At 36.1% G+C, this 17,849-nt stretch overlaps 1 protein-coding gene and 1 non-coding gene across 15 annotated transcripts in view; one reads left to right on the forward strand and one right to left on the reverse strand.

The window, feature by feature from the left end:
• The window catches only part of RAB3GAP1 (RAB3 GTPase activating protein catalytic subunit 1), a 198,652-nt gene that overhangs the window by 24,502 nt on the left and 156,301 nt on the right, over positions 1-17,849 (forward strand). For all 14 annotated transcript variants that reach the window (XR_008546775.2, XR_010150072.1, XR_008546776.2 and 11 more), the window contains one exon: positions 4,149-4,224. Coding sequence is in view for 6 of the 14 variants with exons in the window: in XM_054679795.2 (XP_054535770.1) it covers positions 4,149-4,224 (76 nt within the window). In the remaining 8 variants the exon portion in view is untranslated. The remainder of the gene's footprint in view (positions 1-4,148; positions 4,225-17,849) is intronic.
• On the reverse strand, positions 11,770-11,872 carry LOC112208529 (small nucleolar RNA U13). Its single transcript, XR_002943004.1, has one exon. It is a non-coding gene; the product is annotated as a small nucleolar RNA U13 (small nucleolar RNA).

Consider the following 17,849-nt stretch of genomic DNA (forward strand, 5'->3'; position numbering starts at 1 on the left):
TTGGAGATATTCTCATAGAAAAGATAGGAAATGAGCTGGGCCTTAAAAGTGGGAAGTGATTGGTTAAACATGAGAATGAACTGACATGGGTAGAGACATAGGTGAGAATGAATCTTTGAAGGGACTGAATGAAGAAATATATCTTCACTAGAGTGAAGACTGTCTATTGAAGGGAAATAAATAAGGTTAACAAGGAAGACGGGATTGGGTTATGGACATCTTCCCAAACTAAATACAGGAATCCAGATTCAGTATTCCTATGACTAGTGATTCTCATACTTTAATGTACATCAGAGTCTTAGATTGCTGGGCCCCATCCTCAGATCTGATTCTGTAGGTCTGAGGTGGGACTGAAAATTTTGCTTGTAACACGGTCTCAGGTAATTCAGATGCTGCTGGTCAGGAGACCACACTTAGAAAGAACCACTGCTTAAGACAATAGTGAGAGACCCTTGGTTTTAGAGTGGCCAGGTGATATGATGAAAGTGGTTTTAGGACATGATGATGTAGAATAATGGTGGGAGACTTAACTTGATTCATAATTAGGATGGTGATTTGTGGACTGGAATACAAAGGGAACCTAGAAGGGAGGATTGTAACATATTTCAGAGAAGATTTAGGTAATAAACTTGATGATAAGAGTGGGAAAAATCAAATGTGAACTGTAGTTTTTTGCCTGTAAGAATGAATGTAAGGAAGTGTCAAAGTGAGAAGATTTGAACCTGTTTTGAACCTGTTGATTTTGAAATAATTTGATGTCTTGAAGGTAGTTAGAAAAATGTAATTCAAATCTTGGAGGGTGGGGTAGGGAAACATCAGTTTTGAATGGAAAAATGATCACTTTCCCCTAGTTAAAAATATCCTGAAGTGGAATATTAAGTCCTTTAGCTTTGCATATGGAAATAATTATTAACACAGTTAAAAGAACTATTGCAAAGTAGAAAATTTGGTTTTTGGCTTTTACACTGTAGTGTGCATTTTACAATTCATGAGAGAAAATGTTAAGACTTTGAAGTCTCAAACCTTGAGTTTAATTTTAAATGAAAGATCTTGTGAGTACAATATGTTATGAACTATATAGATAATTTATTGAGAGAACTGTATAGAAGCCCATAACTCTTTTTATCATTTGTTCATTGACAATATTTATTGAATCCCCATATGTCAAGCACAGTGCACATTACGGATTTAGGGATGTGGTGGTTAGTAAAACAGGTACGGTTTCTGCTTTTACTAAATGTGCAGTCTAGTGCATTACAGACACAAATCAAGTAATACAAGTCTGTAATTATGAGTTTATGTAAGAGCTAGAAAGGGAAAGAAACCTGGTTTTATAAGAGCCTATAACAGAGGGACCTAATATAGAATAAGGAATCAGGAAATGACCCTTCATTTCCTGAGAGCTTTTAAGGAAAAAATTACTTAGTTTTTCTAGTCAAATCTCAATACTTGTAGGATAAAGTCCAAGTCTCTTAGCTAGTACTGATAGAATTCATTATTCATACAATAAGTATTTTAAGACATTCCTGGCTGGGCATGGTGGCTCATGCCTGTAATCCCAGCACTTAGAGAGGCTGAGGCAGGCAGATCACTTGAGCTCAGGAGTTCAAGAGGAGCTGGGGCAGCATGGCGAAACCTTGTCTCTACTAAAAATACAAAAGCTAGCTGGGCATGGTGATGTGCACCTGTAGTCCCAGCTAGTCAGGAGGCTGAGATGGGAGGATTGCTTGAGTCCTGGAGGACAAAACTGCAGTGAGCTGTGATTACACCACTGCATTCCAGCCTGGGTGACAGAGTTGAGACCCTGTCTCAAAAAAAAAAAAAGACATTTCTTCTTTTACTGTAAAAACTATATTTTAAATAGTTTTCACTATAATAGTAATACCTTATAGTAGAATAAAAAATAAAAATCACCTGTAAACTTAACACCAGGAAATAACTGCTGTTAATTTTTTGACATATTTCCTTTTTTTTTTTTTTTTTTTTTTTTGAGACGGAGTCTCGCTCTGTCGCCCAGGCTGGAGTGCAGTGGTGCGATCTCGGCTCACTGCAAGCTCTGCCGCCCAGGTTTACGCCATTCTCCTGCCTCAGCCTCCCAAGTAGCTGGGACTACAGGTGCCCGCCACCATGCCCGGCTAATTTTTTGTATTTTTAGTAGAGGCGGGGTTTCACTGTGTTAGCCAGGATGGTCTCGATCTCCTGACCTCATGATCCGCCCACCTCGGCCTCCCAAAGTGCTGGGATTACAGGCATGAGTCACCACGCCCGGCCGACATATTTCCTTCTAACATGTGTTAAAAACTTTTTTGGATCAAATATTAATATTTCTTTTTCTTTTTCTTTTCTTTTTTATTTTGAGACAGAGTCTCACTCTGTTGCCCAGGCTGGGGTGCAGTGGTGCAGTCTTGGCTCACTGCAACCTCTGCCACCTGGGTTCAACCAATTCTCCTGCCTCAGCCTCCTGAGTAGCTGGGATTACAGGTGCCTGCCACCGCGCCTGGCTAATTTTTGTTGTATTTTTAGTAGAGACGGGGTTTCACCATCTTGGACAAACTGGTCTTGAACTCCTGACCTTGTGATCCACCCGCCTCAGCTCCCAAAGTGCTGGGATTACACGCGTGAGCTGCTGTGCCTGGCCTTTGTATATTTTCTTTTGATTGACATGATTTTTATTGGGTGCATATTAGTCCTCTGAGTGGATTAATTTACAAGTATTTCCTGCAGTTGGGCATTAAGGTAACTTCCAGTTTTTTTACCTTCGTAAATATAGTATACATTTCATGCAAATTTTTGCTTGCCTGTGGATATATTAAATTTTTCCTTTTTGGTAAACATGTAAACTTGTTTCTAGAGCACTCATTTTCAAACCTAGTAATTGTCATTTGACTGACCTCCCCATGAATTAGTGTATGAATTGATACTGCATTTAATTTTAAAGAGGAATTAGTAAGAAGCCTCAGATGAATCATAGATTTATTATTACTATCTTAAAACATAATTATTAGTTCATATTAGTTCATAATGTCACTGAAGGAAAAAATCTGTTGCCTTTCCATACAGTTTGACTAGAATTAACTCTAGTACTCTAGCAGTACTTCCAGGTGTTCAGAGAGCAATGTTGCTGTTAGATTGCATCATACTTAGCTTATATAAGAAGTCAACTTCTTAGAGTAAGAACAATTCTTCTGAAAATGTCTTTGACTGAGACTTGACAGTTTTCATTTACTGATGTTGAGCATGTTGCTACTCAAAATTCAGTTCTCTTTTTAATAGGCCTTCTTGATCATTGGATTTAAAGATTGGTGACTAGTTTTAAGACCTGTCACTTATACTTAAAGTTGACATATTTACTTCCAATTTCTTGTCAGCTGTCCATTAAAACTTGTTTTAGTTTCATGAGCAAGTTCCCAAATAATATTTTCTTTTTTTTGTTGGGGGCTAGGGGGGTAAATCGGAATTCCTAATATATTTAAAGGAAAAGTTTATTTAAATAGGTCAGTTATTGTGGGTAGGAGAGAGATTATTGGTTTCATAATTTTATTTATTTATTTATTTTTGAGATGGAATCTCACTCTGTCGCCCAGGCTGGCGTGCAGTGGCGCGATGTCCGCTCACTGCAACGTCCGCTTCTATGTGATTTTTGTGCCTCAGCCTCCTGCGTAGCTGGGATTACAGATGTGTGCCACCACACCGGGCTAATTTTTTTTGTATTTGTGCTGGGCTGGTCTTGAACTCCCAACCTCAGGGTTAGGAATTCAAAGGGCTGGAATTACAGGCATGAGCCACTGCACCCAGCCCATAATTATCTTTAATAGTATCATTTTAGTCTGTCAGTTTTTATTTGTGCCCCAAATTTGTTTTATTCGTTTTATTAGAGATTCATTAATTCTTAATTTACATTTTATAGAAGGCAGAATGCTTTTGTTGGGTAAGCAATAGATATAAATGAATCAAAACCTAAGAATTCTTGAATGAAAGCAGATTATTTCTCTTACCCCATATCCATAAATTAAGCTAGCAATACTAAATGTACTGAGTCCTCTCTGGTCAAATTGCTAAAATATAAAAAATACCTTTTTAAAGAAATTATATAATAATAGGAAAAAATGTGTGCTGTTGTATTTAGAAGCTTTCTCCCTACTTCCTAGGTTTATTTCCAAAGTTGAAGAAGTCTTGAATGACTGGAAACTGATTGGAAACTCTTTGGGAAAGCCACTTGAAAAGGTCAGATCTATTTGCTGGTGTCTCTAAATGACTATTTACTTTGAAACCTCTATTTTCCAGCCCTTTGCTGCATTTGGCACATTTGAATTAAATGTTTTTTAAAGTTACGTATAATCTATAAACATCAAATAGCATTTGGAAGAATTTGGATTTAAATCTGTGGCAAGTGATATATGTAAGACATTTGTGAAATGTTTAATAAAGTTATATATGTGTGTGTGTGTATATATATATATATATAAAATGTCATTCTTTGTGAGTGATTCTTTGTGAGTGAAGTTTGCTTCTCTTTTGCCTTCTCCCTTGGAATGTTAAAACATGTTTTTAAAAGTTTTTTATTTGGTCAGAGAAACATTGCAGTGACCATCTTCTTTGGTAGCGTATTTTGCTTACTAATGAGGAAAATTCTAGTACTTACCATTGACTTACTGTAGTTAACAACTATTTCACTCAGTTTTTGTATTTTATAATATCACTAATAACATCCCCCTTCCCTTTTAAGCTTTTTAACTTATGGATGTTTCAAGGATTTTATTTAAGAATGAAAAAATTACTCTTTGAAATTGAGGTAGAAATCAAATTCTAATCTAAAGTATTGGTAGTTTTATTCATAAACCACACCCCAAATGTTTACTGAAGAATGTACTCTGAGAACAAACCTGGATTCACTGTGAAGGGATCTAACAATTTGATTTTAAGTTTATGTAGATGCTTAGTTTGTTAGATAAATTCTTTTGAAATAAAATTTATGGTTGGTTTTATTACAACTCAATATTACTAACTCAGTGATAACTTATTAACTCAGTAATTATTAATTCAATAGTAATTTAATTATAATTTACCCTGTGTTAGGAACTTTGAGTTCTCAATATTTGCTAGGGGTTTTCAGCTTTGTGATGGTGATACTATCAAAAAAGAGACTGTCAAAATGCATTAGGAAGCCAGGCAACATAGTGAGACCCTGTCTCTTAAGGAAAAAAAAAATCTCCTTATTTGTATCAATATGAACAGAAAAAGTAAGACCACATATAAAAAATACATCATTCAAAGACTCTTGGCAATATATACATTGATTTACTACACTACATGTGTGAATAAAGAAAATGTGACGCTTTCAAACACGGGTCATTCTACTCCACTTGAAACAAATACATAACAATTGATATAGATGCCAATAAGATTAAAGGCAAAATAAGCTGGATATAGCTAGAATAGGAAATGATTTACACTACTAAGAAGAGAGCTAAACCGGGTACTTATGAGCTCTGATATTCTTTCATTCTTTGATTTACATGTATTTACTGAGTACCTGCTATGTGCCTGATGTGAAGAAATTGTGAACAAGATAAGATCAGTGTTGCCATTGAACATAAATTCTAGTGAGGGTGATCAGTAAAGAAACATTAAAATTTTATTTTATTATTATTTTTTAAATTGATATATGATAGATGTACATATTTTGGGGTACATGTGATAATTTGATACATGCATATAATCAAATCAGGGTACTTGGGAACCCTTAAATATTTATCTTTATGCTAGGAACATGCAAGTTACTCTCTTTTAGCTATTTTGAAATGTACAGTCAATTAGTGTTAACTAAAGTCACTCTAAGGGTTAAAGTTTTAGATGCTAAATTCAGTTTTGGGATTTAAGTGGGTAGTTATTTAAAGTAGGTAGCATACTGCCAGGCATGTAGTAGAGGCTAATGAAGTGTTAGCTCCAGTCTGTTTCTCCCTACTAGATAGTAGTACATAAATAAGATACAGAAAATATGGGCAGATTTCAAGGTGAGCTGTAACTATGATGAATATGAAGAAAGTGTAGAGGACAGGGATTGTTTGGTATAGAAAACAAAGTTTAGAGACTTCCTTTGAAGATTTTAATTTATATGAAGGACAGTGATTATTAATTTTCTCCTCCACTGAGGGGGAATTAAGGGAAATTATTTATTAAAAACCTTTAATTATGGAAAATTTCAAACATATATGAAGTAAACAGAATAGTATAATGAACTCCCATGCACCCATCACTTAATGTCAACAATTAATACTTTGCCATTTCTTGTTTGAGTGGTACCTCTGTTTACTCCCCTACCTCCACTAGATTTTTTTAATAGTTTTTTTTTTGGGTGAGATTTATATACATTGTAATGGACAAAACTTAACTGCTGGATTTTTTTTTTTTTTTTTTTTTTGAGACCGAGTCTTGCTCTGTTGCCCAGGCTGAAGTGCAGTGACGTGATCTCAGCTCACCGCAACCTCCACCTCCCGGGTTCAAGAGATTCTCCTGCCTCAGCCTCCCAAGTGGCTGCGACTACAGGCACCCGCCACCACACCTGGCTAATTTTTTGTATTTTTTAGTAGAGACGGGGTTTCACTGTGTTAGCCAGGATGGTCTCGATCTCCTGACCTTGTGATCTGCCCGCCTCGGCCTCCCAAAGTGCTGGGATTACAGGTGTGAGCCACCGCGCCTGGCCAACTGCTTGATTTTGACAAATGTTCACATGGGTATAACTTACACTCCTGTCAAGATAGAGGTCATCTCTGTTACCCCAGGAAGATCCTTAGTGACCCTTTCTAGTTAATTCCCATGCCCTCCAATCATCTGCTATTATTATTATTGTTATTATTATTATTATTTGAGACAGAGTCTTGCTCTGTTGCCCAGGCTGGAGTGCATTGGTGTGATCTTGGCTCATTGCAACCTCTGCCTCCCGGGTTCAAGCAAGTCATATGCCTTAGCCTCCCAAGAAGCTGAGACTACAGGCATATGCCACCTTGCCTGGCTATTTTTGTGTTTCTAGTATTTTGTATTTTCACCACGTTGGCCAGGCTGGTCTCCAATTCCTGGCCTAAAGCAATCTGCTTGCCTGGGCCTCCCAAAGTGCTGGGATTACAAGTGTGAACCACCGGGCCCAGCCTTTTTTTTTTTTTTTTTTTTTTTTTTTAATAAACATAAATTACTGTCACCTGCTTTAGAACTTTACATTTAGGTGACCATAAATGTCCTTGACATCCTTTACTCACGATGTTTTTGAGATTCATCTAGGTTGTTGTACATACCAGAATTTCATTTCTCTTTATTGCTGTGTAGTAAGTGATCTGTTTTATGAATATACATGGTTTCTTTCACTTGTCCACATACGTACTATTAGGAATAAAGCAGAACATTATTGTATGAGGCCTTTTGTGGGCATGTTTTTATTTCTCTTGAGTAAATACCTAGGATTGGAATCACTGGGTAATAGGATAGGTGTAACTTTATAAGAAACAGCTAGAGCTTTTTGTACTGTTTTACCTGCCCACCATCAATACATGGGAGGTTGTGTTGCTATACATTCTCACCAACAATCAGTTGTTTGCAGTCATGTACATTTTAGTCATCTTAATGGGTATGTAGTTTGTGCTTTTAATTTATATTTCTCATTTTGGTTTTAGTCTGTATTTCTGTGATGATATTAATATTGACCACTTTGAATTTTCATGCACTTATTAGCCATTTGTTTATCTTCCTTTGTGAAATGTCTTCTCAAGTTCTTTATCCATTTTAAAAATTGGATTTTGTTTTTATTGAGTTGTAGGAGTTCTTTTAGTTTTTTTTTTTGGTATATATATATTCTGCTTTTAAGTCTTTTCTCAGTAGTTTTGCTAGGTTGTGAAGATGTTTTTAATGCATTTTTCTAGAGGGTTTACCAATTTATCATTTAACTTTTGTTAAGGTCTATGATTTATTTTGAGCTACTATATGGAGGGAAGTAGGGATCAAGTTTCTTCTTCCTTTTGTTTGTGTATGGATATCCTGTTGTTTAGAACCTACTTTGGAAAACACTTTTTCCATTGAGTTGCTTTGTCACCTTTATTGAGTAGTTAACCTAAGTGGTCTACTTCTGGAGTCTGTATTCTGTTTCATTAATCTATTTGACTATCCTTATGTCAATACCATATTGTCTTTTTCTTTTTTTTTTGAGACAGAGTCTCACTCTGTCACCCAGACTGGAGTGCTTGATCTTGGCTCACTGCAGCCTCCTGCCACCATGTTGGCCAGGCTGGTCTTGAACTCTTGACCTCAGCTGATCCACCCGCCTCGGCTTCCCAAAGTGCTGGGATTACGGGCATGAGGCACTGCGCCCGTCGTATATTGTCTTGATTACTGTAGTTTCAGGTTTCCTAACCTTGGCACTATTGACATTTTGGGCCACATTGTTGTGAGGCTGTCTTATGCATTGTCAAATATTTAATAGTATCTTTGGTTTCTACCTGCCAGATGCCAGTAACATGCTTCCAGTTGTGACAACCAAAATTGTATCCAGATATTGCCAAATGCCCGCTGAGGGGCAAAATTGGCCCCAGCTGAGAACCATTGAATGGCTTTTTAGTAAATCCTGATGTTAATGTAAATTCTCCATTTTTGTTGTTTTCCCAAGATTTTAGATCTTTTGTGTTTCAATTATGAATTTTAGAATAGGCTTGCTAATTACTATAAAAAGGAGTATGATTATGCTGAGACTGTAATTGGGGTTGGGTTGAATTTGTAGATCACTTTGGAGACATTTTAACAGTTTTGAAAGTTCTAGTCATGAACATGGCACATCTCTCCATTTATTTAGGTCATCTTTAATTTTCCTCAGCAACATTTTGTAGTTTTGGTAGAGGTCTTGTATATCCTTTGTTAAATTTATTACTAAGGATTTTATGTTGTATGATGCAAAAATAAATGGAATTGTTTTTTAGTTTTGTTTTCCAGTTGTTCACTGCTAGTACATAGATACACGGTAAAATTTTTTATGTTAACTTTGTGTCATAACGCCTGGCTAAACGCACTTATTAATCGTGATCATTTAATTGTTCTGCATTTTTCTACATTAATAATTATGTTGCACACAAATAGGGACAGTTTTACTTTCTTTCCAATTTTTATACCTTTATGACTGTTATTGTACTATCCCAGACCTTCAGTGACATGTTGAGTAGAACTGCTGCAAGTAGACATCCTTGCCCTCTTTAAATGTGAAGTGGGGGGAAATGTTCAATGCTTCAAAACTGAAGTTAACTGTAGGTTTTTTAATAGGTGTCCATAAGACTGAGTAAATTATTTTCTTACTTTGCTGAACGTTTTTTGTTTTTATTGTAAATGAGTAGTCAAGTTAGTAAAATCTTATTTAGCATCTATTGAGATAATCATATAGTTTTTCTTTTTTATTTTCTGAATATGGTAAATTATGTTGATTAAAAATTTTTTTGTTGTAAAATGTAAGATTTACCATTTTAACAATTTTTAAGTGTAAAATTTAGTGGCATTTAGTACTTTCACATTATTGTGCAATCATTACTACCATCCACATCCAGAACTTTTTTCATCAGCTCAAACTGAAACTACCCATTAAACAAGAACTCTTTCCCCACCCTCAGTCCCCTGGTAACCACTCTTCTACTTTCTGTCCATGAATTTGACCATCCTAGGTACCTGATATAAATGGAATCATACAGTATTTGTTTTTGTGTGTGTGTGTCTGGCTTATTTCACATAGCATAATGTCTTCAAGGTTCATCCAGGGTTATAGCACATGTCAGAATTTTCTTCGTTTTTAATGCTGAATATTAATATTGTATGTATATATCACATTTTGTTTATCTGTTCATCTGTTGATGGACACTTGGGTCGCTTCTACCTTTTAGCTATTATAAATAATGCTGCTATGAACGTGAATGTACAAATATCTGTCAGGTTCCTGCTTTCAGTTCTTTTAGGTTTATACCCAGAAGTGGAATTGCTGAATTATTTGATGGTGCTATTTTTAACTTTCTGGGCAACTGCCATACTTTTGGCTGGCTACAAATTTTGTTTTTGTTTTCCTGAAAGATTTTGCCGTATTTTTGAAGGATAGTTTTGCTGAAGAGTGCTGGCTTTATGCTTGTTTTTTTCCACTTGTATAAAGATGTAGTTCCATTGTCTTCTGTTCTCTGGAGTTTCTAAGGAGAAGGTAGATATATTCATATTTTTGTTTGACTTTGTTGTTTTTCTCTGGCTGCTTTTGAGATTTTTTTATTTAAAAAAATTTTATTTGAGCCATCTGACTATGATGTGCACAGATACGTTTTCTTTGTATTTTTGCTGCATAGTGTTGATATTGGATAAATTTTTGTTTTTCACCACATTTGGGGGTGTGTTAGGTCATTATATCTTCAAAATTTTTTTGCCCCATTCTCTACTCTTTTTCTGTGACTTAAGCTATACTTAACATTTGACTTGTTGATCCTGACCCACAGGTGGGTCTCTGAGGTTCTGCTGTCAGTCTTTTTTCTCTCTGTTCCTTAGGTTGGATAATTTTTCTTGATTTCGAGTTCATTTATTCTTTCTTCTTTTGTTTCCAACTTGCTATTAAGCCTACCTGCTGTATTTTTCAATTCAGTTATTGTACTTTTTAGGTTTAGAATTTTCATTTGATTCTTATGAAAAACTTCCAATTCTCTGAGATTACTTATCTCTAAGTTTGTTTGAAACTTGAGTGTATTTATTATAGCTTTAGTCCTTGAGTGTATTTATTATAGCTAGTCTAATGCCAGTTGCATGACTAGGTCTTTTTGGGGTTGGTTTCTGTTGATTATGTTTTTTTTTTTTTGAGTATAGATCACATTTTCCTGTTTCATTTTGTTTTTTTCCTGAGGTGTTTTTTTTTTTTTGATATGTGTATCCAGTAATTTTAAAGTTTCATGCTTACATTATGAAATGTAGAGACGAAATGTAGTCTACATTTTATTTATAATGTAAGCATAAATTTTCATTCATAAAATTTATAACATTTATGTTGTGTTCCTCTGAAGAGTATTTTTTTTTTTTTTTGGTTGTAGAGAGTGGTTTGCTTGGCTAGATTAAAACTGCATTCTCTTTTCAGTGATGGCAGCAGTTGAAATCTTTTCTTTCCAGCTTTTTCTTTGTCATCGTACCCTAGAATCTCCTCTGCACATGCATGGTTTAGCAGATAGCCAAGGTTTGGGACAGTTTATATATAAATTTGGGGGACTTACCCCCTTTTGGCTTCTTCCCTTCCAGAATTTACACCTCAATGTTAGAACTGTCCTGTCACCCTCAAACTTTGTCCGGTGTCACCTAAATTCAGTAAAGCTATATCTTTCTGCTTCCCGAGTTGTACACAGATTAGAGTCCCCTTAGATCAGCAATTCTCAGTGTGTGATCTGAGGACCGTTGTCTGTCTCTGAGAGCTTTGCAAGGGGTGATCAGGGTCCCTGCCTTTTCCAGTTAGGTACGTGTGTACTTGAGGCCAAATTTTCTTCATATACTTCAACTAGAACAATGGATTGCAGTGATTCATTGCAGAAGCAGATATGAGAATATAGTTAACTTTTTAAAAGCTATACATTAAACAGATTTGCAAAAAGGTAGAACAGGGTTACTCTTCTCATTAATATTTTTGTTCCAGAAAATGTCATTAGAACTTATATGTTAAAATATAAAAAGTTCATCATTATTTGTAATGAATTAATAAATTACAATTTTTTCCTTTTCAATTTTTTTGTGTTTTCATGTCAGATGGTAATGTACCAATGTTGTGACAATGTTTGAGGGAGGCATATCTCATATGTATGCGTGAAAACTTAAACGTCACGCTTTCGAACTATGAAAGGATCTCTTAAAATTTCTAATACGGGATCTTCACTAATTTTTTTCTTTCTTTTTTTTTTTTGAGACGGAGTCTCACTCTGTCACCAGGCTGGAGTGCAGTTGCACGATCTCGGCTCACTGCAACCTTCACCTCCCAGGTTCGAGTGATTCTCCTGCCTCAGCCTCCTCAGTAGCTGGGACTACAGGTGTGCGCCACCATGCCCAGCTAATTTTTTTTTGTATTTTTAGTAGAGATGAGGTTTCACCATGTTGGCCAGAATGGTCTCAATCTCTTGACCTTGTGATCTGCCTGCCTCAGCCTCCCAAAGTGCTGGGATTACAGGCGTGAGCTACTGCACCCCGCCAGTAATTTTTAAGAGTGTAAGGGTGTCTGAGTCCAGAAAGTTTGAGAATTGCTCTTAGTCAAAAAGGTATAAACAAGTGCCTGTTGTCAGATACACTTTCTTTTTCTCATGGGTAAACTCTTCCCAGCTTCTGCCTGCATTTGGTCTCTCTCCAGAGCATTGAAAAATGGTGTTTTTGTCCAGATTTTATAGGAAAGTTTATCTGACCAAGCTGCTTCGCCATTACCAGAACCCAAAGTGCTGGGAAATGATCTTAAAAGGGAAGGAAATGGCAATTATTGAGCACCAGCTATGGTATTGGTATCATGCACTATAGTTGGGACTGTGTCTGTTAACTTAATCCTTAAACAGATTTCAACAGTTAGTTATAACCCTATTTTATGGAGGAGAAATAAGGCTTTGAGTTCATGTGGTACTGTAATTTTCCCAGTGTCGTTTTGCCAGTAGTTTTGGTATAAGCGGGATTAAACTTAGGTCTTGCCTTCAGAACCCGTGTTGTTTCTATTTTACTCTGTCCTTTTTGGTTTCAGAAATTTAAGTGTGTGTAAAATTACTTCCAGTGAGTATTAACATAGGTTTCTAAGGCAGATTTTGGGATTCTGTTGTCTGGGGCTTTATAAAATAGATAAAAATCTTGGTGGTATGAGTATGATCCTTGAAGGCAAGGGAAGTAAAGAAATGACCTTTTAAGTTCCTTTTAGCCTTGTAATTTTATGATTCTATTTAGCTAGCAAAAATTTTAAGTACTTTTAATGAAATGTTAAGTTTAGGTATGTCATGATCCAGTAATATAACTGTTTAGTCAGTGACTGACTCGTATCTCCCTGAAAAATTCATGGAAGAAGAATTAGCTTGAGAGTATTAATAGAATAATAATGACTACAATGATGTTGAAATGAGTTCACGTTTTTCATACCCACTCAGTAGATGGGAATGACACTTCAGTACTTAAAGTTCATATGGCAAATTTAAAATGAATTTGAATTATAAATTTTCTCAATTAGAAACTTCCCAAACTAAGTTATAACAATAAGTCAAATTTGGGACTTATATAAAGTTTATATAAACAGTTTAGATTCCTTTATTTGCATTATCTCAGAACATTTAGTTTTTTTATGGAGTATTAAAGTGGAGGAGTATATGTTTTATCAAAGCTGAAGTTTTTGGAAACTATAGAAGGTTGAGGATCAGTCACTGATGGGAATGCAGTGTTTTTGAAATTCAGTAAATAAAAACAGAAGCAACATTGAGCTACTCACAACCTTGTTTGGAATGGGACATGTAAGATAAGGTTTGTAGTTTGTTTTTTTTCCTCTTCATTTTTATTTTTCCTTTAAATCGTAACCATAGTGTCTATAGCTTCTTTGGATATTATGTAGAAGAAAAAAAATAGGTGTTTTGTTATATCTCCGATTCATTCAAATTGGAAGTTTTGGGAATCTTGCTGTTATTGTTGTCAACATTTTTATTGTAATATAAAAATGGCAGGAGATATCTTTAAGAGGCAGAATAGCACACATAGGTGATGAAGAGTATGCACTTTAAAGTGGTACAGCTTGTGTTGGAATCCTAGTTCTGTTGCTTATTTGCTTTGTGGCATTGTGCTGTCTCAGTTACTGTTAGTCATTATTTATTGTTTTTGCCTTTCTGTCTTAATTGCTGTTATTATTTTTGAGAGAGGGTCTTGCTGTTACCCACGCTAGAGTGCGGTGGCACCATCTTGGCTCACTGGATGGAGCCTCAACCTCCTGGGCTCAGGTTATCCTTCCACCTCAGCCTCCTGAGTAGCTGGGACTACAGGTACATGCCACCATGCCCAGCTAATTGGTTAAATAATTTTTTTTCTGTAGAAATAAGGTCTCACTATGTTGCCCAGGCTAGTCTTGAATTCCTGGGTTCAAGTGATTCTCCCGCCTCAGCCTCCCAAAATGCTAGGATTACAGGTGTGATCCACTGAGCCTGGGCCTCTCTTATAAGTATTTACTAGAGTCAGTAAAATGATACTTGCTTAAGTAGAGTAGAATATAAACATAGAATTATTTAACACTCTATTGCAATAAAAACGATTGTTTCTTAGAGCACCTATCAGTTAAAAGCATAGCACCTAGCTGGGGGAAAGCTTTATGTAATATATTCTGGCTGAAAAAGCTCAAGTTTAATTCTGAGATAGATAAGAATTAAGTATCTTTTTAGACATTTTTAGTTCTATTATTTCCTAATTCTTTTATATATTTTTAATGATTTGCTTGCCATTTAGTTACAGCACAATAACTAAATTTGTGATAAGTGAAATTTTCAATATGCATTATGAATTTCACTTTGAACTTAAATTTGGTTTAAGGTATATGCCACTAAAGGAAGTAGACTATAAAAATCTTTCTTAAAAAAAAAAAAAAGAGGCTGGGCGCCATGGCTCACGCCTGTAATCCCATCACTTTGGGAGGCTGAGGTGGGCAGATCACCTGAGTTCAGGAGGTCAAGACCAGCCTGGCCAACATGGTGAAACCCTGTCTCTACTAAAAATACAAAAATTAGCCAGGTGTGGTGGCAGGCACCTGTAATCCCAACTACTTGGGAGACTGAGGCAGGAGAATCATTTGAACCGGGGAGGCGGAGGTTGCAGTGAGCTGAGATCACGCCACTGTACTCCTGCCTCGGTGACAGAGTGAGACTCCATCTCAAAAAACAAAACAAAACAAAAAAATCCATGCTTATTTTAGACACTGTTTGATGTAATGAAATTTCTGTGTAATTCTAAACAACAAACATCAATCTGCTATGAGAGTTTTTCATAAATTAATACTCATTTTCATTACACGACGTGCTAACTTAAATTTTACCACTTGGCTGGGTAGGGATCACATTTTGTTATAATGAATGCAACAAAAAAAGATTTTTCACAAAAAATAAGTTAACAAAGCCATAATCATTTACGGGGGATTTTGGCAGTTACATCTCTATTGCTGTGACTCTTAACCTTTTTTATGGTCTGGCATACAGAGGGTGTAATTTGGTATCATTAGTAATAACAGTTAATTTGATAATTCATTTATTATATACACAACACATTGCCTGGTATATGCTTAGTACATGTTTGTTGATTGACTCCCCAGAATACACGATTAACCCCTTGAACTTGTCATATTCCCTTTGTATAAGATATGCAGTGTAAACAGACCACATTTACTTACCTGGGAATTTTGTTAAAATATGGTGATGGTGGCATTTTTAAAAGCATTATACAGAAGATGGAAAGTCTTCTGGATGGTCTTGTACCTTTTAAAATAACTGTGTAGTTTAATTTTTCTGCATTTAGTTTTATAATTAACCATTTTCTGTACTTTTTTTTCTTTAGTCGTTTTTCCCTTTAGGTTTTTGATTTAGTGATTTGATTTTTCCTTCTAATGAATTTCATATAAATTGGCAAGTTTTATGGATGAGTCATTTTCTAAAACTTTGTAAAAATGGTTTTTGAGAATTTCAATTGCATTTTTCCATAGAACAGATGTGTTTAAGATATGTTTACAGGGTAGCAAATAAAATATTAATTTTTTCTCTCTACCTTTGGGGCCATGTCATAAAAGATTATTCATCATCTCAACTACTTCTTTTTGTTCGTTTTATTCATTTTTTTCATTTATTTATTTGTAGAGAGCCTACCGTGCAGTAGGAATTATCCCCCTCACTTCCTGTTTATTAAAACAACCTTCTACCCCTGCCCTCCCTCACCTCCAGATTATTAAACCCTTTTCCCTTTACTCCACAGTCATTTTATGTCAGCTGTCATACTTTCTGTGCCTCCCTTCAGGAAAGGAAAAAAACTTTTTATCTGAGGAATGGGAGCTTCTTTAAATTATCCATCAGAGAGAGTCATTTAAAATGTAACAGCAGTCTCACCTCTCCTGAGCTAAATAATTACCTTGAAGCCACTTGCCATGTGGGTTGTTAATTGATGCCAATAGCCATAAAATGCCATACGATGGGTATTATAATTCATACCCTGTAGTTCAACAATGTATAGCCAATCACTAATCAGTGTTATCTCTGTAAACCAATGAGAATTCCTGTCAAACAACTTGGTATCAGCCCACTCCTTCTTTCCTTTAAAAACCTGTTTGTAACAGAGGCAGACAGACAGACAGAACACTCCCCAAGGCAACTTGGAAATGTGTCCCGGGCTGCAGTCCTCAACTTTGGCCCAAATAAAGTCCCTCTGTTATTTTGCCTCAGCTTCTTCTTTTAGGTCAACATGTGTAACTAATGACTTGGAGCTGTTCAGGCAGTTAGAGTTCAACCAGTTTAAAAGCCACATAGCTCATCGTGGATAGAAGGACTTTACCATGGTATATAATGGGTGTTCTTTCTGTCTTTAGTTTTTTAAGTAGAGATAGGGTCTTACAGTGTTGTCCAGACTGGTCTCAAACTCCTGGCCTATAAAAGGAATTATTATTTTTATTTATTTATTTTTTTTGAGACGGAGTCTAGCTCTGTCACCCAGGCTGGAGTGCAGTGGCGCAATCTCGGCTCACTGCAACCTCTGCCTCCCGGGTTCAAGCAATTCTCTTGCCTCAGTCTCCCGAGTGTCTAGGATTACAGGTGCCCACCATCACGCCCGTCCAATTTTGTATTTTTAGTAGAGACGGGGTTTCTCCATGTTGGTCAGGCTGGTCTCAAACTCATGACCTCGTGATCCACCCAAAGTGCTGGGATTACAAGCGTGAGCCACCACGCCCGGCCTGTAAAGGGAATTCTTAATCCAGAGTCTTGGGTCTCTTTAAATTGTATGCATTCTTAATTTTGAATGTGAATATGCACGATTTTCTTGGGAGGTGGTCCATAGCTTTCGTCAGATACTCAAAGGAGCCCATGACCCCAAAAAGGTTAAATAAAAGCTAACGTTTAAAAATATTTTGGTATATATTCATTATTTTAAAAATTAATGTATTTCATGTTGACAGAATATGTATATACAAAGTCTTACTTGAACATGTACTTTTGGGACAGCTTGTATGATAGAGACTACAGGTTTGTGTGGAAGCCACAGTTTATGCACATACAGGACTGGTAGTTTTTAAGTTGGTGAAATTTGTCCTTGATACCCTTCTACCATCTTACCCTTTTTCATAATCCTAGTATCCTGGCCTTGAGGCCCAGAGCCTCATTTTACTGGCCCTTAAATGCTCCAAAATTACCCACTTTTTTCCTTCGTTTCCAGTCTCTACCCCCTAACTTCATCCCCTGTCCAAAATATTATGCTAATCCTAATCAGTGGAAAGCAGTTTTATTAATTTATTTAAAACATTTGAATGGATGGTAATTACTTGATGTTACAAAAATAGTTTGGTTTCATATTTTACTAAAATAGTCACAGAAACTTCTTTTAGGCTCCTATCTTTGAATTCCTTTCTGTTGTGGGTACGACTGGCTGGGGCTGGTGTTGCAGGTAGTAAAATAATTTACCAAGACAGTCGTAGGTTTAAAAAAAAAAAAGAATTATTAGAGAAAGTATGAAGATACAAAGATATGTTGCAAGGGTGCAAGTGCAGCACAACAGAAAAGGGGCTGTCTGCAAAGAGGAAGGAGCTGGAGGGGGCTAAATGCAGGATGAGGTTATGTTCCTGGGGCTACATGCTCCCC

Source organism: Pan troglodytes, chromosome 13 (genome assembly GCF_028858775.2).
Source record: "Pan troglodytes isolate AG18354 chromosome 13, NHGRI_mPanTro3-v2.0_pri, whole genome shotgun sequence".
NCBI lineage: Eukaryota > Metazoa > Chordata > Mammalia > Primates > Hominidae > Pan > Pan troglodytes.